The following is a 26,084-nucleotide window of genomic DNA, read 5'->3' as shown; positions in this document are numbered from 1 at the left end:
GATTACACCCTGGAAGTTCAATTACACTGCTTTCACTTTGGACCACAGTAACTTTTGAATAGGCACTGCTAGTGTTCTTGCCAAATATGCTTGGAACTGGAATTTAATCAGTTAATGCTATTTTATGACCATTCTGCAAACAGCTGACAGTAGAAAAGAATACAGTAATTTTATGTCCGTCTGTGCGTTCTAATTAGAAAGCCTTAAATATTTCACAGCCGTGAGTTTTCTTTGGAAAATATTTTGTTCAAACCGGTGCTTCCGTCTGCATGAAATATTCAAGCAATCTTGTGGTGTAGTGGAATTTCTATCTACATAGAAATCAATATCATACAGAGTGTACTGGATTGCAATGTAGGTAGAAAATGTGCTGCAAGTGTTGTTACACAGTTTTATTTAAATGACATTTTGGAGTTTATAGTTAATAATTTGCAGTAATAGTGTTGCATTAACCTTTGGTTTCCTTCACCGTAGCTTTGTCTTGATAGTTTACCCACTTGTTTTGCTACATCTCATGCCCAGCACCATTAAGTGAAATTTATATTTTGATTCTAGTCGTGTTGTTATAATAGTTTTCACATCATTATAACTATTAAATTACTGTTGTGCAGTTGCTAATTTGTGGTTTGCCATTTGTCTGATTCCTTTGTCCTCTCATTGTTATTGAGTCTATTATCACTCAGCTTTAGTAAAACACAATAATTTATAGATGTATAACACACCCCTCATGTCATAGTTTATTCATTTCAACAATTATTGGCTTGTGCATAGAACAACATTTGACCACACATATACACACCCACACATTATATACTTATATATAATAATGTATAGATTGTGTTCTCTGACTCAACTATTGTACCTCCCTCACCTTCTCTTCCTATCTTTCTTACTCTGTCACTTTCTCATAAATCAGTAATGTTGTTATCGGCAGGCTCACAGACTCACATGTGTTCTTAGGCAAAGGCACCCACACATACAAATCTTTTTTTCCCCCCACTGATATACTTAAACCCTTGCCTTTTTTCCTTGCCCTATGTAAAGGGCACCACTTACCCAATAGGTTTGCTAAATTTCAGAACTCTCACAGCCACTGTTTTCTCTAAATCCACAAACCAGCAATGTAAAATGCAATAAGGTGCAGTGTCATATTAAAATGAACAATTACTCTCCGGGGTGGGGGGGCTTATCTTCAACGGATGAAATATTAATATAAAAAGTGGCATTTTGCTGTAGTATTTAAAATTAAAATGTAATACATAAATATTAAATAATCCAGAATGGAGACAATTGCCGGTTGCTTTACCGTATATTAGTTGAACTCATCATGAATGTGGTTTGTCTTCTTTTCTGCTAAATGCAATGATTTAAAAATAAATACATAAATAAATAATAATAATAATAAAATCTTACAAAAACACTGGTTGTGAATGCTAACTATTTAAAAATTTTCAGTTATTCCACGAAGCATATTTTGGCCTGTAATTCAAGAATTTATAAACCAATCGTGTTTTTATCTTGTTTTTGTTTCATTTAATCAAACATTTCTAATAAGATTAAAACGAAGTTTTTGCTTGATAAGCGTTATGCATATATTTTGAAATTTTACTGAGTGCATGAACAAGAGCAAGCTTTTTACTTTTTGCTTTCCAGAAACATTACAGCTTTTTATGGTACACGCGAGGTGTAAACTGGACTTGTCTTTTATTGCTGGATCTCTGACTAAACATTTGAGTTGTTCTTTATGTTTTTTCTGTCCATTTGTCATCTATCAGGACGGGAACTTCACCAAGACTGACGTCATGTCAAAGCCAAACGAAACCACAATTATTGGGCAGTCTTCCTTTGTGGACTTTGGTGAGAATTATAAAGATTTTTCATTTGCTTGTTTGCTGTGTTTTTGTGTAAATGTGATACAGTTATCGGTTTGAAACCTAGCACTGGGATATACTTTCAGTAGCAGGGCCATATGAACAGAGCCAAAATGGAGCAAAACAAAAATCGAAGAAGACAATGTGTAATGACAATATGTGCAGTCAAGGTGCATAAAAGTTCCCAACATTTAGTCACTGTGTGGACGAGGCTGGATTGTACTGAAATTTGTCCTGGTGTGTGTCTGTTACATCCCTTCCTTTCCTCCTGAAGTCCTGAAAGCTCTTTCTGCATTGATGCTTCAAAGGCTATCAAACAGGACTATGTTGTGTTTTGAGGTTTGACAGTTTCACTGTCTGTTTCCAAATACTTACAGCCCAGATATGCTCATTCCTTAACTGGCAGGCTAATCTCATCCATGCACAGTGGCAGGCACACACTACAATATAAAACTCTATTATACACACTCATAATCCCATAGCCAGATTTTTGTGGACATCTTATCCCTTCAAACAATCTTGGCCAGCGCTATTCATTGTTCAGATGAGCTTTACATTTATCCGCTGCAAATCTCTGCTGGCTCGCTAATCTCCAGGCTGCAGCCTGCATGCCACAAAGTTGGCTGGTCATCTTGACAGTGCTGTCACCTCAGTTAGGGCAGCATTGTCTTTTGGTGCCTTCTTGTGCTTGTTTTTAAAAGTAAGTAACCGTTTCATTTACCAGTCTGATGATGTACAAAGTAAAATGAAAGGGAAAGCACCGTAGTTTTCGGGTCATAAGCCGCTACTTTTTTCCCACACTGTGAACACTGCGGCTTATACTGACGTGCAGCTAATGCATTTTTTTTTTCATGCGGCCAAAAACATTTTGCCTGGTAACAGTAGACCAATAAAATTGATAAGTAGTATATATACGGTATATATTTTTACCGGTTGTTAAGAGACATTGTAATGTTGTTTGTGCACTGTTCCGTAAAAAAAACATAAGCAACGTAATTTGTGTGTTACTGATACATACGTATATTTAAAGGTAGCCGTGTTACAGGCGCTGTTTGCGGAAAAAAAGCATTTGCAGTATGTATTTTTGTATGTTTATGTTACCATGTTTATGTTACCTTACGGATTAAATTAAACGTTAAAAATCCTCACGTGTAATATTTCTGTGTAAATATCTCAGATTACAAGTGAAATGCATACGGCTTAAAATCCGGTGCGGCCTGTACAAGTACAAAATTGATTTTCTTTCTAAAATTAGAGCATGCGGCTTTTAATCAGGTGCGCTCTGTAGTCTGGGTATTACAGTATGTGAATGATTGCTCAAATAGAGAAGAGTCAAAGTTATCAAGCTGGCTCATTTGGAAGCAATACTACAAAACTGATATAGAAACATCTGATCGAACTGAACATCTTAAATATTGTTTAGTCTTAACATTAGTGTGGGATTATTTGAGCACCAGTAACTGTAATTTAACACTTGTGAAGTGTTTCGGTCCTTGGCTCATTATATACTCTGTCTCAATGTCAGATTCTCTTGAAGCATGGAGTTTTGTTTGGATGAATCTCAAATTGATTTTGATTTGACTCCAATAACACTAACTCACTCACTCCAATGTGCCAATCTATTTTGAACCTGCAAGCAGCAGGAGATCCTCCTACACAACTCTGTTAATAATTTCTTGAACTGAAACCATGGTAGACTGATCTTCTGGACTCCATTATGAAAAAAGACTCTAGACTGATTTTTATTTTAACTTTACAAGTGAGTATTTCAGGATTGCGCTTACTTTTATATGAGATTATACTACTTTATATAATGCAATAATTATTTTCTTTCTCTCTTTCTGTTGCTTACATCTCTAAGTCACTTTGTTTTTGACAGATGCCATGTAGTTTTTTTTTTTTTATGATTCTTCTTCTTGTTATTATTATTCTCATTATTATACTTGTTAAAATAACTTAAATTACCATGAAACTACTATGGTTGCAGAATGTTTTCAGAAAATTGGCTAACTGACCAGTTTACTGCTCATACTAACAATAATTAGTTGTGATAGTTTCATTAGCAATGAAAAGGATAAGCATATAGGAACTGTAAGACGCTATTGACATAGTATCTGTTTGAACAGAGTGGTTTGTGGCTTATGTAAAATTGACGCCACAGTTGAAAATGTTGCTGGTTTAACCTCTGCAAGAAATTCCATAGCTGAACTTACATATTTTTACTGCAAATTGTAAACCATTAAAATAAAAAAATGACCAGGAAGCTGGTTTTACTGGATTAAAAAAAAAGTGAATTCATTTCAGTGTAAGAGTTTAAAGAGAAGGTTGTGTTTCTTTATTGTAAGATGCATAACAGGAGTGGATAGAATAACCTACACGACCTGAGACCAGCTAATAAATACATTGCAGAACTTTATGAAATTTCAGCCAAAAGTTCAAGAGGGTTTTGTCAGAGGCAGTAGAGAGATATTATTTTTTCATGTATATGTAGGGTTTGGTTTTTCTCCATCCATCTGTAACCTTCTGATTCCACAAAGTCATGGTGGCAGCAAACTAAGCATGGTAGTCCAGATATCATTCTCCCGAGCAACTTTCCGAGCTCCTTCTGTGGGATCCTGAGGCATTCCCAGATCAGATGAGGATTATAATCTCTCCAGCGAGTTTAGCCTGCGGTCTCTCCCCACTGGGCATACCCAAAAAATCTCCAAAGGGAGATGCCCAGGAGGCATCCTGAGAAGATGCTGAACCACCTCTACTAAATCTTTTTTCCCCTTTTATATTAGAATCATCTTGTATTGTTAGATGCTATCCCCGTAGCATACTCTGGCTTCAGTTCAGACTTTTTCTTCTTCGTGTTTTTTCCCAATCATGGGAACTGCACTTCTCAGAGATCACTACGCATCCATCATCACATTCTTTCTTGCTGTAGTGGTCTTTGAGAAAGGCGAGTTAGATTATGCATAAGAGAGGAAGAAATCAAACGCATCCCTCGTAATTGAGGAGCTTCAAGATGGGGGCCACTTGATGTCTTCAGGGCAAATGATGCAGTGTGCTCATTCATGTAAGGTCTCTTCTTCCTTAGATTTTATGTCTGCTGCTTCATGCTGACAACACATTTCTTCTGCTGTATTTATTCAAAACAATCAAATGCACCCTCTTCTGTGAGCCAGGCAGTGAATATTAAGTAAGTTGGCAGGATAGCGCTATAGATATTTGTATGAAAATTAAATTACAAGTATGCTAAAGAGTACATTTAAAATCTCACGCATGTAGTATCTCTTAGTTTGTGGCTCTTTGGCTTTTAGCTTTAGTTTTGTTTTTCTGTTTATCTTTTTTTTTTTTTTTAATCTATGTAACCTTATCACTTAGTTTGAGTTATGTTCTGCTATTAGCTGTGTAATGTTCAATGCATTTTTAATTAACTTTTGGGCTTGTGCGGTACTCATGCACATGAACACAAACACATGCACGAAGGGCTTCACACTGATAAACACATCCTTATTGGCAAGATTAATGTGTTAATCTCACTGCAGCAAAAGGGTGTCCATCAAATATTTAGTGAACAAACTCCCTGTGCCAAAATTGGCAATATTGTATGAGCCAAAGGGAAAATGACCTATATGCTGTGGCTGCATGTGGGTGTCTTTGTGTTGAGGGAATCTGCGCGCGTGTTGAATTTATTATCTCAGAAGTTTTTTTTAATAGCTTATCTTGACATAATTTTTTTTCCTTTTTTAAAAAAAATCACAATTTCTCCTTCAGTTTGGAAATGCACACTTCCACATCTTGTTCTTGTTAACTGGTGGAGAGAAGCCTTTAAGGGTCACGCTTCTAATAATCTGCCAAGTCCAGGCAAAAAGATGCCTTCAGAATACAGAGGGATTTTTTTTAATTGTCCTGGTTTGTCTTGCTTCACTTAGCCCCTCTTCAGCTGTCAGTGTCTTTCTTTATTTCTCTTGATCTACTCCGTATCTCCTATCTACGGCTTACTAATTTTCTGCTCTTGTTTTCTTACATCGCCGTCTGTTCTTCATCTAAACAGCTTTGGGTGTCACAGATTGTTACACTAGTGGAAGACCAGCTATCACCCTTTTTCTGTCTTTTAATCCGTTTAGTTATTTTGTTGAGTGTTCTTATAAGCATCACTTTACTCTGTTCATTTTACTTTAGTGGTTATGATTAGTTTTACAATATATGAAGCAATGGTGTTTAAAAGAAATAACTGAATAAATTGTTACATTTAGTTCAGGTTCCATCAGTCATGCTGTATAAGGTGATGTTAGCTCAAAAGGCATTCCTCATTATAACCTATGGTTTTGTCTCTGAGCTCTGAGATGCAAAAGACACTGATACAAAGAGAGATGCTCTGTGCCACTGAGAGTGAACGCAGTATAATTCAGAGGAGATTGTATTTGACAAAAATAACCACAAACCTGAAAGAAGACGTATTATATTTTAGTGCCAAATGTCCAAAATTGATTTATTTCAGCTTGAAGAAAACATAGTTCTTACCTGTAATTTCTACAAATAGATGCAGCTTGAGTGATGACAGTATTGACATAAATCCTCTTCTACTTCATCTTTGTTATTTATACAAATTGCCAAAGTCATGTAAGTCCCATTTTTGTGTGTGCTCCAATGGTTTTTCTTTATCTACCTGCTGAGATTTACGTACCTGATCCAGTCTGTTTCTGCCATCCAGTCTCACTTTGTCAATCTTATTTTGCAGCGTTTGTTTCTCTGTGTGCGGCCCTCCTGTGAGTCTCTCTGACCAGCTTCCGCTTAGGTTAATTAATGAGCACCTTGTGAATTTACCTTAAAAACTTAAATGCATGAGAAAGTGGAAAAGGAAAGAGTGAGGGCAAATGGCACATTTCAAAGGTGGCATGAAGTGAGGTGGAAAAAAGGGTGAAATATAGAAAAAGAGCCAAGGTAGATGATCTGCAGACGGAGGAGGAAAGATGGCAGGGAGGATAATAAAAGCAATAGGAGAGAGGAGAGAATGAAATAGAGCAGCATTGCATCCCTCTGTGATTTGGAGTGGGAATTATTTCCATCACACATCACAATGTCAATTCTCACTCTACCCTTCTACCTCTGGTTTTCTGTCTTCCACCAGATTTTCCCCCATAGATTTACATCTGTGTCTGCTGTCCTGTCTGTTCTCTACATGTTTCTGTCATTTTCTGTTTCTTAAAATTTCTTTTTTTATTAAAAATATTAAATATTTTATCATAACAATAGCAACAGTAATAAAAAAAGAAAAAGAAAAGACAATTAATTCTTATCATTACTGCATTGTGTTTGGTGGCTGGAAAGTTCTGTTACTGGTGAGTACGTGCTTTACTGCATCTTTGTCATGAGGTAACCTGTTCTCAAATGGCAAATTATTCTAGTGTCTTGTCACCAAAGGATCATCACCGAAGGGTTAAGTGTCCGCTGTGACTGAAAATGCATAAGGAAAAAAATACAATGGCTCATAATTTCCCTCTTTGCACATTCAAGTCATTTTCCCTTATCTATAGTACATGCATCCAAAAAATCTGAGTCTGAGATTTGTTTAGAAATGCCCCAATTTTGGCTTTTTAATTTGATTTAAAGTTTATTTTCTTCAGCTCACTCTAGCAAAACTCAGCTTTGTGCTTAAGATTCTTTCCCTTGCTTTAGAGTTTGGCTTCTGACCAGAACACATTTTTTTACTTTCAAAAGTCACAAATCTTCGCTTTATTGACTGGAACCTTTCTGGCCTACACCATCACCTCTGGGTGTGGGCAGAGATTTAAGGTTAAGTAATAGTCTTGTGAAAATACGTGTGTCAGTAATTTAAAAGTGAAAGAAACTGGAACCAAATAATACGTCTTTGTCCCATCAGAAACGGCACTGCCTTCAACCACTCAACTCACACGGGCAAAATGATGCACACTTGTAAATACCAAACAGGAGCGAAAAATTTGAATCCAAGTGTCTGAGCAGCATGCCCAGACAGCATACATTGGCTAAACTTGAATCGTGCGTGCACTTGTTTATGTGCATGTGTATGCGATTGTTCATGAAAGCGTACGGGAATCTGTTCACACATCCATGTTTGTGTGCTTGCAGTTCATTTTCCAGCAGTACACTCTTAATAGATGCACAGCATATGCCAGACAAAACAGGCCCATCTGCCTTATCACTGAGGTAATTGCATTTTTCAAAGTGACAGCGGCCAATGCATAATTCATCATTAGGTAAAGCACAACGAAGTCCCACAACCGAGTGTGTCAGCTCGCGTCAGCGCAGGTAGGATGTAGGGAGGCGGCTCAGCGACCAGCAGCTCACTAGGATAGGAGATATTTCAGACAGCGAGACGGGAATGTGTTTGGAAGTGATATTTAAAATTGGAAAAGCTGTCATCATGCTGTGTGTGCATGCGTGTGCTCAACAACGTGTATGTGTGTGTGTGTGCGTGCAGGTAAGTCGGTATGTTAACAGCCTATTTCACTCCGCTCTCCCCCCAGGCATTTTCTTCTCCACTCATCTTATTATATTGTGCTACATCCAACCTCTGGCCTGCTCCCTCTTTTCTGCCTCATTCTCTCTTCAACCACTGCATACCTTTCACAGTCCCCCCCCCCCCCCCCCCTTTTTTGTGTCTGTGTGCTTTTTCTTTCTTTTACTGGCAGTCTTGTCTTGTTTTCAGCCAGTCTACTCTGCCATCGCACTCGCTTTGCTTTTTCAGTCTCAAATTCTCCATCACTTTCCTTTTGTCTCAGACTCCAGGAGAAGTGGATATACCTGTAAAACAGAGGTAGTGAAGTGCTGCTGGGCTAGTCAGGATCAGAGTGGGTTGTATAAGCAATATTGCTTAACATTATGAATCTATGTTTATGTGAAAGACATCCCTCCAGACCATGTTAATGAAGTGAAAATGTGGCAATTGGAAAAATAAAATCTCCTAATCAGGCACCATTTAGTGACATCCCTTGCATTTAGAGATATTCCAATGCAAATGCAAAAGATTTATTCTCCTGGGTTTACGGTTTCCAAGTTCAGATATTCATTTGCACATTTTAATATGCAATTTGATGCAAATTACAAAGTATATCTCACAAAAGTGTCCTTCATTGAAGGTAGAAGCCCAAGAGTTCTTCTTTCTTATTCCAGTGTCTGCTGCACAGTAATTATGAAAAAGTGGCACTCTCAATTAGAAGAACTCACCCACAACAATCTACACACTAATTAGCACTTAATTTTTGAATTAATTTTAGATTGTGTTGCACATGTTCTTAGTGTTGTGTATGTGCTTTCTGTATAAGAGTTTAGTTAGTTTTCCATCCCTTATATCCACAGTAATAGACATAACACAGACTTACTACATGAGTCATGAGGTAAAAAGTAGCAGTGCTGATTTATTAAAATAATAATAAAACAAACACAGGTAGCTTCAGAACCTCCTGAAGATGTGTTTTGTTCTGTTTTGTTTTCTCCCTCACTATTTTCAATGGGTTTAATGATGATTGTATATAGATCCATGGGTAAATGGCAGACAGGGACTGGTATTAGCCAGTCAAGATGCCAGTTGGCAACATTTGGCATCAGTTCCCTAAAGCAACTAAAATATCAAAACAATAGCTTCAAAGCTTACAGCGTGATTATCCCTCAGTCAAAGTGAATCACACAATAATAAGAAAAGATAAGTCACAGTTTACATTTATCTTGTTTGGGAGATCTCTATAGACCTGTCAGATATAATTTTCATCTTATATGGCCCTGTTTTATCACGATGCGTGCATGTGCTTACAGTGTCATGATCAAAGACTGAAATCCCGATGCCTCAAGCTGGGCACTTATGCTATTGGTGTCTTAGATTTTAAAGCCATCCATCTTGAATGCAGGGGAATCACACTGAAACTGACACTGCTTCTCATTGACTGATAACTTGTTAGTCACAAGCTGTTATCCAGTCATCCAATACCTAATCTAATATACTCTGGTTCGTCTACCTTTCTAACCTAATGAGGGAATTGAATTCGGTATTCTTTATGACAGAGGTGTCGAACTCCAGGCCTCAAGGGCCGGTGTCCTGCAGGTTTTAGATATTACCCTTGGTCAACACACCTGAATCAAATGATTAGTTCATTACCAGGCATCTGGAGAACTTCAAGACATGTTGGGGAGGTCATTTAGACATTTTAATCAGCTGTGTTTGATCAAGGACACATCTAAAACCTGCAGGACACCGGCCCTTGAGGCCTGGAGTTCGACACCTGTGCTTTATGACTAGTGATTGAGCCCAAAAATTTGTTGAGGTCATAAAGCAAGGAAGCCTAGGGCCATTTTCCTATAGACTCCTAGCATATACAGCATAGCATGCAGATACTTGCCAAACATATACACAGGACAATGACTCAAGGACTCTTGTTGAATTATTGTGCAGATGCATATTATGATTTGCATAGTTATTGCTGCTGTTTTGTGTGTGTGTGCTATGAATCCTATCAGGTCACAGTGGATACCATCAGTCTTTGTATATCCTCTCCTTTTTCTCTTTCTCTCTAGCTATTTAGCTCTGTTTCGCCTCCTTCTCTGACCAACCCTTTCCAGACTTCCCCTCTCCTCACTGCCTTCTCCATTTCAATCCATACCTGCAGTTTCCTCCCTCTGCGACTCTCTCATCCAATCTACATCACAACATGCATCATCAGTGGTAGCGGGAGATGAAAAGCGGGAGGGAGGGAGGTAGGTAGGGAAGAGTGAAGGAGAGAATGAGGTTGAATAAAGAGGAAAGACAGACTGAGGAAAAGAAACTTTTGAGACTGAGGAAGGAATATCATGTGAGCTAGAAGAGGAGGAGGGCAAGAGGGGACGGGTGAAGGAGAGCATAACATAAATAAAAGAGACAGATGGGTAGATAGATGAAAGAAGGTATTCAATGAGGAGAGGGCAGGTGGGACAGAGGGAGCTAATGTTGGGGTGTGTTTGTGTGTATAGCAGAACTGACAGTAAGCATCAGAGGCAGAGTGGCGAGTGACATCCTCTGTAGGACTAAATTTGCACTCATTTTCTCTCACAGTCTCTTTTTTTCCTGTTTCTTTCCCTACAGCCTCTCGACATCCCACACTGCAGAAATGTCCAAATGCGTTCATTTTCTGCATTTCACTTTGTTTCTATTACACCCACAGTGATGACATAAATCAGAAGCATTGCCCACACCTAAAACCATGTTTTTGCTTTCCACCTAATAATACATTGTATTATTTTTATGTCAATATTTGCAGCTTCTGCTTGGTTGTGTGCTAACTGAGCTAGAGTTGCTGGAATTGTGTTCTCCAACATTGGGGGATGCAGTAATGACTAGCATATACCGACATTTATTAACAAATAGCGGTCACGTTCCCAAAATACTGGCCTCCTACAATTCATTCTATGTGATAGGACCTGCCCGTCTTTCAAATGCCTACACCTCTCCAACTCCACATCTTCTCCAGAGACTGCATGGAACTGGGATTATGCATTAAAGAATACTTTCCTGTATCTCTCTGTCACATGGTACCACGGTCTTACGTCAACAGAAGGTCCTGAGTGTGTTGGCTGCGATGGGAGAAGTAAACATAAGCAAACATTCTCACCAAGGCTGCAAAAGATGATGATACTTAAGCCTTTGGTAGTCTGAAACTGTAATATTTCATGAATATTAAAGTTTAAATAAGACAGAAAAGAAAAATGTATCATTGCCTACTCAGAAGCCAATTTTAAAATCTGGAAATAAGCTATATTTTAAAAGTGTAAAAAACTCCACCTTTTTTAATGTTTATTTTGTTGAAATTTTATCAGCCATCAGTATTAAAAATTATAAGAAATAAATACATCTACCTTTACTATTCACAATTTAAAGCACTTTGATACAACTGCTGTTGTGGTTTGGCGCTATATAAATAAAATTGAGTGTGTGTTTGCATCACAGCAGGAAATGTTTTGATATTTTGTGCATTATTTAAAGAAAACTTGGCTTTAATGACCTTTAGACTTGTTCTGTTTTGTAGTGCATCTAATTATCTGACTCATTTTTCCCCCCTCTCTGTCACTTGCTCAGTTGCCCCTGACAGACATGTTCAGCTTCTTCTCCTCCCCTGCTTTGTACTGTCATTCATCATCAATGTCATTCAGTTTTCTCCTTCCACATGGCACAGCATCTGTCTGGGAGTGTTGCTCTGTCCTGTTGAAACAAATTCAGATAAACCATGCGATGAGAAGGCTGGAAGCAGTTTCACCACTTTATGTCTGGTGTCAATACATGCCAACCCATGAACACAGAGCAAGTGGTGTGTTTTTATGAACTGGCCCAGCAAAATGTTAGAAGCTGTGCAACAAACCATTTACTTGATATTCAAACCTTTTGTTATTTGTGTCTTTCTAGTGTTTTGATGTGTGCTTTTAAGCCAAAGTAAATTGTTTAGTTATGGAAGATTTCTTGTTACAACAAGAAGAACACAGGTGTAAGTAGCGAAGGTGATGATGGCTTCACTTAATTTACTAAATCTCCTCTTAATAATTCAGCAAGCATGCCTGTATCATTGCAAGGGTCTGAAGATTTAATACTCAATTGGAATTCAGTGCTGATTATTTTTATTGAGCGCACCTGTGATCCCTGTGCTTTGGCAAGTCAAAATATCCGCAATAGGAGAAAAGGTCCTAAACTCGTGCAAGTCAAAGGAATGTGACTTTACTTCGATATTTGTAAGGAACTGGACAATAACACAATTCTGTGTCATTTTTTTACAAACTCATATTAGAATTTGAGGAACAGGATATTTTCCAGTTCATCAAAATTCAATACATACAAGCTTAACATTTCCCTTGATAGATGCCGCATTGAGCAGCAATGAAATCAAACTTATTCGAGTCATTTCACACCTGAGTCATATGGAGGCTTTTTGCTAGTCATCTTCTATGCTGTTTTCATTGACGCCAAAAAGCTGCTTTGGCACTTTGGCCTTTTTTTTTCACATAGTAAATTGATCAAGAATCAATGAGAGAACTGATGAAGAATCAAATTTAAAAGCACAGCTAATAATGGCCATGGTGTCATCAATCAATGAAATCCTCTCAGTATTTGTTGCTAACAGATTTTGAGTAACAGTCTCATGTTACTCAACAAATGACAGACGACTTATAACAAAAGCAACAAAAACATTATAAGAAGTTCTATTAGTGCCCATAGTTTTGTCTATCCTTGCTGATGCAAATGTGTTGAAACATTTAAGATTCAGTCAGCATGGTTTAATAAGGGTTTTTTTTGGGCTATTTTAACTTAGTTTGTGCGGCAAAGCCATACCTGGTGCACTCAAGTGTTTTGTGCTTTGAAAAACTGTTGTTTAGATTTTGGAGGCTCTGTCCTTGTTTGTACATCAGAACCCTGCATGGCATCATGATTAGAATAATTAATAGCAATGAAAATCAGTTGAGAAAATGATACTCAACTCTACTGACATTGTTAAAAGGCATCAAAGAGACAAGTGCTGCTTAGATTTGTGTTTGCTTGTGAAAAACAAGCAGGTGCTCCTGTGATCCATCTTCTACATGAGAAAAAAAAGTGAGACATTGTAATGGAATAAAAATATGAAAATAGCACAGCTTTAGAAAGTAAAGCATCAAAATAACCCTGTGTTCAATCAGAATTTGTTGCTTTGTGATTTAACGTTTTGTGTATGTTTCTGGCAGATGGCGATGGCTACCAGGACCATCTCCTTCCTGCATGTTTGGATAAAAGCTGTCAAAGAAGTACCATCTACCTAGCCAAGTCAGGCTCAAGAGACTCAAAGGTACGCACCTGACCATATTTTGATGCGTTTGAAGTCATTCAAATGTATTAGTTTGCTTTTATCCTTGTTAAACTCTTCATTCTTTGTTACAACAAATGTTTGTTACATTTGTTTTCCTCACTTCTTTGCTTGACTGTCCTCTTTTCTAAATTTGAATTTTATTACACTCCCAAAATAAAGATAGATTGGATCTCATGTGGATGAAAAGGATTGTTGTCATTTCTATGTAAATGACTTTTACTGTTAGTATAGTGAGTAGCACAACAAAAAGCAGTTTTGCCTGTTGTGTGTTTTAGTATACTCTAAACTGTAGCATATCTTGTTTGGTATGTTATTATCTTTTTCCTCACTCTCATTTCACACTGAAAATGTAAATGCAAGCAGACAAAGACACGTACTGTTCAGATGTGGAGATCTGACAAAACATTTAGCCATAACAACAACTTAGATGATTTCTTAAAGATGTATGGAACAACCTTTTAGAGAGACATTTAAAAAGTGACAGATATACAACAACTACCTTTACAGAATGTTTGAACAGTGTCTTTTCAGGAAATGTGATAATACAGTGAAGGTGGTATGACACAATACTTGCAGTAATGCAGTAATATGTATATTTTTACATACTGTCTGTCCTTTATAATGGCACCAACTCTCCAAAGTAAATTTATGCACAGGCTTCTTAGGGTACTTTAAAGGGTTGGTTACGAGGTTTCTCATTGTATAATTGTGCTATATCATGTTGCCCATGATAATACCAGATATAAAAATGTCATATAGCAATATTTTGCCATGCATTTACATCCCTAAGTGCAAGCAGCGAGACTAGCACAGGCAAGTCTAAGATCAAGAGCTGCAAGAAGTCTTCAATGACGACTTAGTACCTAAAAAGCGAGTTACTTCAACAACCTCCAACAAAGCACAATACTTTGCAAAATATGAAAGAAAGATGTTCCCACTACAGGTGGAAACGACAAACTTGTTTTCCACTTAAGGCGAAAATACACTGAGCATAACCAGGCTATGGTAGCACATGCGAAGGAGTTGCTAGCGGCTGCCAGTGTGCAGCCCAAGAGTAAACAGGACTCAACCAAGCATCACTGGAGAACTCCTAGTTAGAGTCCTTGGGGCGGGTTAGAAAGGTCGATCCTAGGTAACATCCTGGGATAAAAATATATTTTTCAGTGTTATTATGCCACAATATTCTGCAGCTTTACTGGGTGATTTTCTTTAGTGATTGGTATTGGTAAGTGTTAAGCACTTATGGTACTTAACCTCCTAAGACCCGAATTCTTTCACGACATGCATTTTTAATTTCTCTTTGATATTTGGGCATATTGGGGCCCGATGAATGTAAAAAACAAAGAATTACCAGATTTTTTTTTTTACCTTATTTTTAAGAAAAATAAGAGCCACATATGAGGATATTTGTTTAAAAGTTTGATACAACAGAAGCAGTATAATGTCCTCGTAAGTGGATATCAGGCCCATGTAGAGCAAAATTGAGTATTTTATTCTAAATAACCCAAAATGTGATGTCCACATATGTGGACGCCAGGTCCTAGGAGGTTAAAATTTCCTAGGCTACTATGGTGCTCACATTTAACTGGATATAATTCTGGGTTAATGCTAATCCAATATAATGCTGCTGATCCCTTGTTTTGATAGATAATCTTTTGTGTGTTATCAGTGACTGCTGCTCACTGATAACACATACAAAAAGTGGGATGATTAAAGGCGCTAATTTACTTAGTCCTAAAAATGTTAAACTAATTTTTTTTGTTTTTTTATATATCACCAGAAATATAAGATTTTATTGCCCAGCCAGCACATGCCGGATAGCCTACCACCTTTCTTCTGTGGATTTAGACACTTTCAATTTGTTCTTGCAGCTTATCTTTCATGAGTACAATTTTGATGTCATTAAAAAAATAATTGTTCCAAAATGAATTGGGGGGGCAGATCCGACCCCACCATGATGATACTGCATGATTGATTTAAAAAAAATATATATTTATGAGGTGCCCAAAACATTTGCAAATATTGTATATGACCTCAAGTGAAATTTAAAGAAAATCAAAAGTAATTTATTAAACTAGAGAAAATAAGCATTAACTTTGTTGAATGCATAACATTAAAAAAAAATAGTACTCTGTAGTTTTAAAGTGATTTATATTTCTGATACCATTTAACTGGAAAATATTACTCAATCAACCAATTAGTTAATTAGTTAAAAATGTAACTGTTAGATAATCACTTAATTGTCATCTAGAGTGAAACAAAAATTCACTCTAACCCCCCCTGACATCTTGAATATCTGTGTAACACTACTTAAGGTAATAACCCAAAGAGGTTGCTTTTAAAAAGATTATTTGAAGTGTTTTTACATATGAGCAACGCTGAGTGAAGTTCACCTCACCAATCACTCCGCTGCAAAGTAGAGCAGTGTTTACCCGCACAATGGTAGTCTATTTCAGGAATGCATTACCCACGTGGCTCTCTGCAGGAGGCTCTCTTGCTTAGAAAGACATAAGGACTGCATGTCACTGTGTTTATGGAGCCATACAAGATCGAAGTAAAAGATATGCACATAAACATGCTGTCCCATCCAATTAAATGTACCCATGCAGAAATTATTATATGTGCACAGACATGTTTTTGCACTCATATGAACACACAACACCACCTACGTACCATCTTGAATTATTCTTTTCAGTTGCATCCTACCATTTGGCATGAGGCCTCACTCCTTTTTCTTCCTTCCTCTGCCACCAGAGAACAAGCTTCCACTTTCATTTCCAGTCCAAAATAGAAATATTACAGGCTTATTTGCGTGTCCACCCCCACAAACACATGTGCACACAAAAGACACACATGCAGATACACACTGATGCGCATTCCCTGTGGACATGGACGTCTTTTGTTTGCCTGTCAGCCACAAGGGGGGGAAAAAAGATTGAAGGAGGAAGTGAAAGAAGGAGTGTTGAAGAAAGAGAAGGGAAGGTAGCGTGAGAAGGACTTATCTGCACTGATGGATGAAGTGAACACATGTTGTTTTCTGTGTTGCTATTTGCTTGAGAGACAGTAATCACTGTCAAAAAAGAGACAGGCAAAGGATTCTTCCTTTGAGTGGCAGTGGTTTAGCGGAGTGACAGGAAAACGAGTATATCTTTAAGCTTTCATACATATAAGTAAACGTTTAATTAACACTGAGAAATTACTTTTTTTGTTGAGTTTTAAAGGCGAAAGAAACAAATACACTCCCTACAGTAAGCAGATTGTAAAATGAGTCTTTCCTGAAACATCAATATAATTAATATTCCAAAATTGTGTAAAAGGCTGCTGATTTAACTAACATCAGAACTCTCCTGGTATCACCAGTAAGCAACTCGGACATCTCTATGAAACACAACCACAACCACCAACCACAACAAGTCTTGTGTAGCAAACCTTTTTTCTGCTTTTTGCTTATTACCATCAGGACCTGGCCAGGGTGTTTTATTTCGAAGATCGACTGGATGCTCTATGAAACTTATGTTACTGACTTCCTGCTGTCTTACTCTGCTCAAAAATAGATTGGGTACATAGGTTTTGTCATAGCACAGAGGAGCTGTTTCTGGGATCCTTCTGAAAGTCTGTGGCGAACTCCATGGAATCACAAGCGTTGTTTAGAGTTGCCGTGCACTTCTATGGCAGTATGTCACAGCTGGAACACAAAGTAACTGTATCTCATGGGTATCTGATGCCTACAAAGCCAACATTGCATTGGAAGACTATAAAAAGATACTTAAAATTCGGAATTGTGCCAAGTCAAAATAAAATGGTAGTTAAGGGGAGCTGCTGAAGTCAAAACAAGATGTGAAAGGACAGCAAAACAGGAAAGCAATACCTTGCTATGATTGCACTGTTTTACTGCACAACAATAATGTGCAAATAAAGAAAAGTAATCAGAAGGAAATCTGATCAACCTCATCAGATACATCAACATATGAAGTATACATAGCAACATCTTGACAACATTTTTGAATTACTTTGGGCAAAAGTACTGCAGACGGGTATTAATAGTTACCATTTGTTTAAAAAAATAATCTACTACAAGGGAACAGTGCATTAACATATGAAGAAAACCTTGATATTTAATATGCATTCACTTCAGGGGTTGTACTTGATCCTTTTTACTTTCCAGATTAAGTAAATATAGAATTTGCCCATGGGTGCCCAAACCTTTGCAACTGTATGCTTTCAAGGAACTGTAGTAATGTGGAGTCTACATAATATCGTATTTTAACAGAGGCCAACACACATTTTGTATTTTTATCTACACGACTCTGTTGATTTTTATCAGTTCATCATTATTTGCTGTGCAAATGCTCTGCCAGCTATAATTATGCCTGATCCTACATTATGTGTGTGGCTGGTTGCTCCTTTAGAGTGGCTTCCCAGCCATTTTAAGCACACAGTCAGCAGATGCCTCTCCTGGGAAAATGGTTGAAGAGATGAAGGAAGAAAAGTTTAGAAATAAGGAAAAGGATTCGTAAAACCTTACAGGAGGGATTAACATAGAAGGAAATCAAAGAAAAGAGTTGGTTTTGTGGTTATGTGGGAAAGATAAAGTAAAGAAAAGCGAGCTGAAAGAAAAAGAGAAAGTGTAAAAGAGAGATTTTTGTTGTCCTGTTATTGTCACCTTGAGGGGAAACGGCCCATTTAGTGAGATACTGGAGGGGCGATAATGATGGAGAAAATGAGTGATATGTACACTGGCAAAGAGGAGATGGGATGAAACCCACTGAGTAAAACTAGTGTGTATCAACGGTTCATCTCCAAACAGCAGTTTTTGTGTTCCTTCCTGCAGTCTCCACCACAGCTTTGTCTCTACCTCTGCAGCAGCTCCAGGCATTTAGTTTACCATATTGAAAGAAACCGTAGGGGGCTTCCAACACTCTCTTTGCTTCATTCCCTGTCTTTACAGACACACATACTGACTGCATCTATTTCACTTTGGACCTTCCCTCTTTAATCCTACCAAATTCTTTAACACAATAGGTTATTACTAAAGAGAACTGGTTCATTTTGTACCACACCTATCAAACGAATTGTAGCAACACAAACCAAACCACAAAATGACAAAACAGCCTCCTGAATGTCAGAGGAAATCTGCACCATGAGGGAGCACTTCCTAGGCAGTGGTACTGCTTCTGTAAGCATTTAATACCATGCCTCATTTCCAGTTGGGTAAAGTAAAAAATATGAATGGCAGAGTTGACATATAGTGTAGGGTTAGTTCTAAATAGCTTAAGCATTGATGAAATTACTTTACAGATTGATTTTTGTAATCATAATATTAACTTAGACGAGCAATCGTTTCAAAAATAACAGATGTTTTACAGTGACTGTTATTGACATTCTTGTACTTAAGATATTCTTTTTTAAATTATGGTGTTTTTTAATATCTAAAGTCACACAACATGGGCTATGTTTTTCTTTAAAAGTGAGAGATTTTATAGAGGTCTAAGGGGTCATACTGGCTTCCTTTAGTATGCTCCAAAAAGTACAGATAATAATTGAATAAATGGGTATGCAGTACAATTTAAACAATTCCATGAAGAAATAATTATTACCAATACCTGTCTCTGATGTTTATTTTTGAGTTTTTTTGCAAAACTATAAATAGTCTTCTATAATAAGTTGTCACATAGACTGTACATAGCGTCACTGCAAATAAACACAGAATTGTAACACTGTTGTGAAAGACCCTTGGTGGTACATAGGCACTGAGCACAGCATTCATTTAAACTCTTCACCGAGCATTAATGAGTGTCTGACCTCAAGTAGCAGCTGTCAAGGCCACAGGCCACATCCCCTGACTCTGTGGCGAAAGAAACATTTGAAAATTGATTAGTTGTGGGGAGTATGCTAATCAAAGATGTTTGTAATGGTTTTGTTCAATGTTCAATGTTAAAGTGACGACAAATAGAAAGACATCCCACTTGCACAAAGTAATGCTCATGCAATAGTGTTGTCATACTTTATTTGTCCTGTACAAAGCTTAAATTGTTTTCATCTTGTACTTTATTGTTTTTAATCCATCAGCAAACTTCTTTCTCTTTGAAACAAGTCAGCTAATTCTAAATACACTTGCATAATAGAGGTCTCCTTCATACCAACAAACAGTTGTAACCCACTGAGGAATGCACATTGGACTTCTGGTGTATCCTGTGGTTTCAGGGTTGCACTTTCTAGATTGAGTTTGTTCTACTGTATCTACATGGATGAGCAATTTGATTGTGATGTGATCTGAAGAGTATTACATGCCAGATGGTGGTTAGGTGGGAGATATGTGTTGAAGGAACATTCCTGATGAAAGTCAGAATCTAAAGTTTCCTATCAGAGCATTGTACTAACAATGTTGCTACAACAATGACAGTGTATGCCTCACGCTGTTACAGCAATGTGACTTCACCTGTCAGTGCTATTAGTGTTGTGACTGATGGTGTTTTGTGGATTCTGTCATCTGTCATCTTTCAACACACCCAAAACATACAAAGCGCCACCATAAAAGCCAAGCCAGCTGCCTACTGTTGCTGCCCAGGCATTGCAAGGGATGCCAGTGTGAGTCAGACAGCCTCCTTCCAGTCTTCCCAGTCAGCCGGTCAGTTAGTGGTCAAAGAGGTGACACTGACAGCAGGTACCAGGGTCCCCACCCTGCTCAGCTGACACAAAGACATATGGTCTCACTCTGTTACTGGCTCTGACTCTGACTGCCTTTTTCCGGACAAGAAAAAAGGGGTAGAAAACCTTAAAAACTGAAAAGGGATGTATCAGTGTAAGGTGTTCTACTGTATAGGCAGGCAATGTAGATGTCATCTACAGAAATAGTGTCCCTTTCTGATTTCCGCTACACTTAGTAGTAGAAAACCTCTCTAGCTGTAATGCGTAACTAATCTGAGACTACAGGATGTTCTGTATATAGCATCTGTTGTATTTTCTTTGATGTTATGGTTTCTAGGAAAACCAAACTTTTATTTAAAATGTCCAAAAATAGACATTATTGCTTTCTTTCAAAATACCATGCTGTGCTAATAAATTAAACAGAGTCATTTACTAGAACACTGCTATAACATACATGTAGACTCATAATCAAAGCCATTAATACACGATTACATTTAATTTTTTTCTGTACTGTTCAGTCCCACGCCGTCTTTTAATGCCAGTTCTAGTGTGCTGAGCATTATAGTCATTATATCAGTAGCTGCATAAAAGTCACTGCTTTACTACACTTTTTTTTGTTTTTGTTTTGTGATTTTTGTTTCCTTTTTTTTTCTTGTCTTGGACAGCCTTGTTGTCTGTCAGTATTACTGCACCTCCCCACATCACCCCATAAACCCGCACCACCTCCCTCCTCCACTGCAGGCCGCCCACATTTTAATTTCTTGGCCTAATGAAGCGGGAGCTCTCTCCGCCAAGTTGAATCAATGGGAGTCTGCAAGCATGCCGCGGCTTTTTCACTTTAGTCATCAGCAAAGCCAGGAGAGCGAATTTGCGTCTGGGTCTGTGTTTGTGCCCTTCCTAGTTCTTATTCTTTTCTGCATACATGCACATTTTGCATGTAAATGTGCATGTGTGTGCATGCACAACACCATAATAAGCTGTCTTAACATGGTGTTTTCTCACTGTTTCATAAAAAAGCCATTTGTATGCGGGATCCTTCCCTTCACTACCATTAAAGGTATCAGATTACCTCTCACACACAAATCCCATCATCGTCTCTATCTCCATTAACTTGGTCATTTGGATTTGTGCTTTAACACATTTGCATGCAGACACGCACACAAAGTCTCACACTCAATTTAATGTTAATATGTCGACATTTGAACCGAGCTCAAGTTATTTAGACTTAGTATCTCTCTGTTTAACTGGACACTGTAGAGCCACTGATTAATCTATAAAGACACACACTTGACATTATTAAAATACTCTGCTATATTTAGTGATTAAATGTCAAAACTTCTGCAGCCACAAGGAAGGAGTAACTGCTTCATGATTTATTCAAAAAGCTGCTCTGTCAGTTTGGCTGTTCATCCAGCTTCTGAAATAAAAATTATTTAAGTAGACTAGAAACCTTTAATATCCTCACTGAGCCTTGCATGATTCCCTACACAGTACTGCTGGCCAATAAAACCAAAACAGAGTGAAAATGCGGCCTCTTTTTGCCGTGTCCAAACACCATGAATTGGTGTTTTTGCTTGGAAAATAGTTAACTTATGACTTCCACTTTTGCTTTATGACTTCATTTGCCAGTTTACCACAATTAAGTCTTTCATCATCTGCTTTTGTTCTGCCATATGTTCACACAATGTGATCATTACGTGTCTGTGTCATTAGGTAATGTTTGAGAGACACAAATTATCTTTCTATTTAGGAAATGATGTAATAAGAGACCATAATGATAATGTATTTCTTGCATTTGATTTCACTCAGCTAAATAAATTACTAATATGATAGGCTTCATTTTGGTCCCCTGTTTCATTAAGCATCTTTTTATCTCATATTCAAGTTCTTGTATGTGTACACGCAAGTAAGTGCAGGTTTTTAATCGTAACACTTTTGTGTCTTTTGTTTATGAGACTTTATTTGACTTTATTTTATTTTATTTTTTTAATAATTTTCTTTGCCAGTTCCATCAACAACTGTCACATAACGATAATGCTTAGATTAAACTCTTTAACCCAGTGCACAATACACATCTGCATTTTCTTCAGTGTTGTGTAGAAGCTGTTTGTATTCTCCATGCTTTTCCTCATACTTCCTCTAATCAGCGTCAGAAAGGAGCAACAGACAGTACAATGATTGCTTCAGGGCCTATAGCAGCACAGTGGTGTGCTGATAAGGCTGGCGGCCAGCAAAGGCCTTGCTCTGTCCTGAGAGAGAATGTCATATATACATATAATCTAGAGCACAGAAGGGACCAAAGGACTCAAGAGGAAAGAATTCACCTGTGAATTAATTCGGCTGGCAGACTACAGGGCAAAGATTGAAGATGTAATCAGAAAATCTAGTAACCCAATCAGTCTGGAAAACTTGTACACAATTCTAACCACCACATCTTATAGCTTTTTAAAAAATTCAATAAATGAGGGAGAGAGAGATTTTGGATTGAAAATAAATATCATTTGGATTTATAAAGCAGTGCCAGTTTCAGTAATATGTCATTATCTAAAGCACAGTCTGTCATTTTAGATCAAGGCCTACATGTATTCATCCAAACTAAAGTATATGCACGCCTGTCATCTTCACTCCTTTCTTTCTCATTTGTTTCTCTCCCATTTCTTTTCTTTCCACCCGATGTCTTATTGGTGACTTCCCTGAGTAAAAAACTGTAAATAACTGAAATTAACATGTTTGCCCCCGGCATTACGTTAACAGGGGAATAATTGTTCCACCTCTCTGGATGTGTCCGAATGAGAATGATTTTGTGGGACAGTGTACTATTATGTCCATCCATGTCTAGCATTGTGTTTACTGGCCGCAAATAGGCTGGCAGCAGCCTCTGTGGGTCTTACTCTCTGTTCGCTTCTCTCTGCCAGTCGCTGCACTGCCGCAATCTCTGGCACTTCCATCCACTCTGGATGGCAGTAATCATGGCCAAGCTTTACGCCCATATGGCAGGCAGTCAGCCTCTTAAGCTGGATCGCAACATCACTTAACAGTCATTTAATGATAGCTTACTTGGGCACCATTGCATTAAAGCTCCAAGTTCGGTGTTATCTTCAGAAAAAGATGAAACGTAGATTTTAGTTTCTTTTTTTACGCTCTCGCTTTTAATGCTCCATCTGAATGTAGAAGAGTAATAATTACTGTCACCTCAACAATCTTCTGCCTACATTTAGTCAGTTCAAGTTACTGCTTGTACGCTTAAGGAATTAAAGCACATTATTTGCATGATTTATGAAAACAACTGTAATGTTTCACTAAATTAGAACTTGAACGTGATATTAAAAGCAACTACCTTCACGATAAAAATATTCTGCATGATAAAAGCTAAAGTGGTTAAGTATCTTTAATTGGCTTCCAAATAAAACAAAATGATGATTTAAATAATATTTAAGCATTTATTGGGGCAAAGCGACCAATTTTAACCAAATGCAATTGTTTGAAATTATGCAGATATTTTGTGGTACTTAGTTATGGCAGTTTGTGTCTTTACATTTGCTGAGTCAAACCAAAAGTAATTAAGCAAAGGGAATAAGACAAGCTCTGCACTTTGGCTTTTTAGTATGAATTGAGAAGCCAATAACTGTGTTTTAGTCATGTTTCTAAATGCTGTCTGGGATTTCTGTTAGCATCTTGAAGCGGGGGGGGCTTTACTTGGCCAATGACTATTCTTTATTTTCTTTGTTTTTGAAAATGAAGAGTAAAGAAATGATATTTCAACCTGGGACCCTCTAAGCAAATTGCTGATGCTCATTTTGCATTTAGCCACTGAGGCGTCACATCATTAACGTGACCTAAGCCCACTACCCCGCCTACGAATAGGCAATCGTGTGTTACCTCTATATCATGTAGTGTGCACAGCTGGTTTGGAGAAAACGTGGATTACGATTTTCATGATGGATTTCAAACTAATTGGAAATAGGCTATGGTTTTCTTTTCCGAGACATACTGGTTGTATTAGGAGCCATTAGTGGCAGTCGTGGTGAATGTATCTCTGGTGTCTCTCCCCTGCACCTGGTGTATGTTTAACATTCATGAATAGTTTAAACCTCTAGCATCCCCTCTTATGCCTCTCTAGAAACTGCACATGTAATTAATACAAACTGCCCGTTTAGTGCAGTTTTTAAAAGGGTTTTTTCCCCCCTCCCTTTATATCTGTAAAACTACAGCAACTTACAGTAAAAGGATTGATGAATGGATTGATGGCTGCTCTGTGGGTTGTTGGGTGTGCCTTATTATACCTATCGGGGATCAGGACGAGGCATCTCAAAGTATCTCAAATCCAAGTTTAATGCTAACTGTAGACCATCTGATGTCAAATACATGCACTGATTGATAACACATGTTACTCATAAACCTCTGTTTATAAAAGTGAAAATTTGGGCTGATAATAGTCTCCCCCTTTTCTTTGTGTAACACTTCATTCTCTTTAATTGTAAGTAATTCACAGGAGTCTATTGTGTAACAGCTCATTGTAATGGCACTAATCACAGCAGAGAGATCATTACGGCCATCATGGTAACAACTTTGCTGAAATTAATTGTTTAGGAATATTTGGACAATAAAACCTTTCTGTTGCAACATGGAAAGCAATAGCATTTTTTTCCCATTGTAGGCAACTGGAGAACAGTAATAGGACAAACATGTCATGTAAGTCAGTTTTCGAACTGCAAAAATGATGCTGCTAAGGTGGGGGGCCTACTTTCATTATTCTCTTAACGTGTAAAGAAAATTGCATCGAAACGAGACTGCGGGCTGTGAGCACATGCACAACATCTGATTCTAAAACTCCCCTATAGGTGACAGTTTTGTTTTCAATGTAGTATGTAAGTGAAATGTAGGCTGATTTCTGTATATTTTGTTTTATTCAGTCACATTGTTCATTCTAAAAATCGTTTGGGAAAATACACTGAACATTACAGAGTTGCAAAAATTCCAGTGCTACCAGTTAGAGATGTATAAGTTCCTTTTCACATCTCTAATACTTAGTGTTTGTCAAGTATTTTTGCAGCCTTAGTTTTTATTCAAGATCCTGCAGGAGAAAGAGAATGATTTATTACATGGTGAGAAGATTTAGGATTAAACTTAAGTCATGTTTTTTTTTTTTTTTTTTTTTTTTTTTTACTTTACTGCTGAAAGTTTCAAAGAAACTCATTTTTGAAACACTTAATGTTGTTATGCTCTTAAAGCTAGCCACTGTTGGACCATCAGGTTTGAGTATTATTGGAGTGCTCTAATCGCACTAAGAAAAAAAAAAAAGAAAAATTGCTATTAATGTCAGTTGCCTGAACCATTGCTCTTAGTCTGCTGATTTGGATGAGATAAAAGCATTTGAAAATAGGCAATCATTTGTCATTAGCTTGAGATTGCTTCTTTCTTTCTTTCTTTCTTTCTTTCTTTTTTTTTTTCTTTCTTTCTTTAAGCTTGTTACTGCTGTCAAAATTCCATTACATTGGCATACGTACCGTATGAATGTGTAGGTGTATACACTGTGTGGGCAAAGGGATCTGTAACTTGTGATGCAGTTAAAGTACAAATAATACCTGAAATGCAAATAAAAGATTCCACAAGAAATTAGGTTAAACTCATATAACAACCACTCCAGACAGGTAATTTAACCAAGTCATTTATGATTAACAGAATATGTAAAATTTGTTTCTTTCATGTAAATTCAACTTTAAATATTCATGATTTTATTACT

The 26,084-nt window shown here is 37.4% G+C and overlaps 1 protein-coding gene across 1 annotated transcript in view; it reads left to right on the top strand.

Annotated features, from left to right (window-relative positions):
* Window positions 1–26,084, top strand: part of itfg1 (integrin alpha FG-GAP repeat containing 1) — a 163,333-nt gene that overhangs the window by 39,632 nt on the left and 97,617 nt on the right. The window contains exons 8-9 of the mRNA XM_026175418.1: window positions 1,776–1,857; window positions 13,572–13,672. Of these exons, the coding sequence (XP_026031203.1) occupies window positions 1,776–1,857; window positions 13,572–13,672 (183 nt within the window). The remainder of the gene's footprint in view (window positions 1–1,775; window positions 1,858–13,571; window positions 13,673–26,084) is intronic.

Source organism: Astatotilapia calliptera, chromosome 1 (genome assembly GCF_900246225.1).
Source record: "Astatotilapia calliptera chromosome 1, fAstCal1.2, whole genome shotgun sequence".
NCBI lineage: Eukaryota > Metazoa > Chordata > Actinopteri > Cichliformes > Cichlidae > Astatotilapia > Astatotilapia calliptera.
The sequence above is the reverse complement of the archived record's forward strand: the minus strand, read 5'-3'. Positions and strand labels throughout refer to the sequence as shown.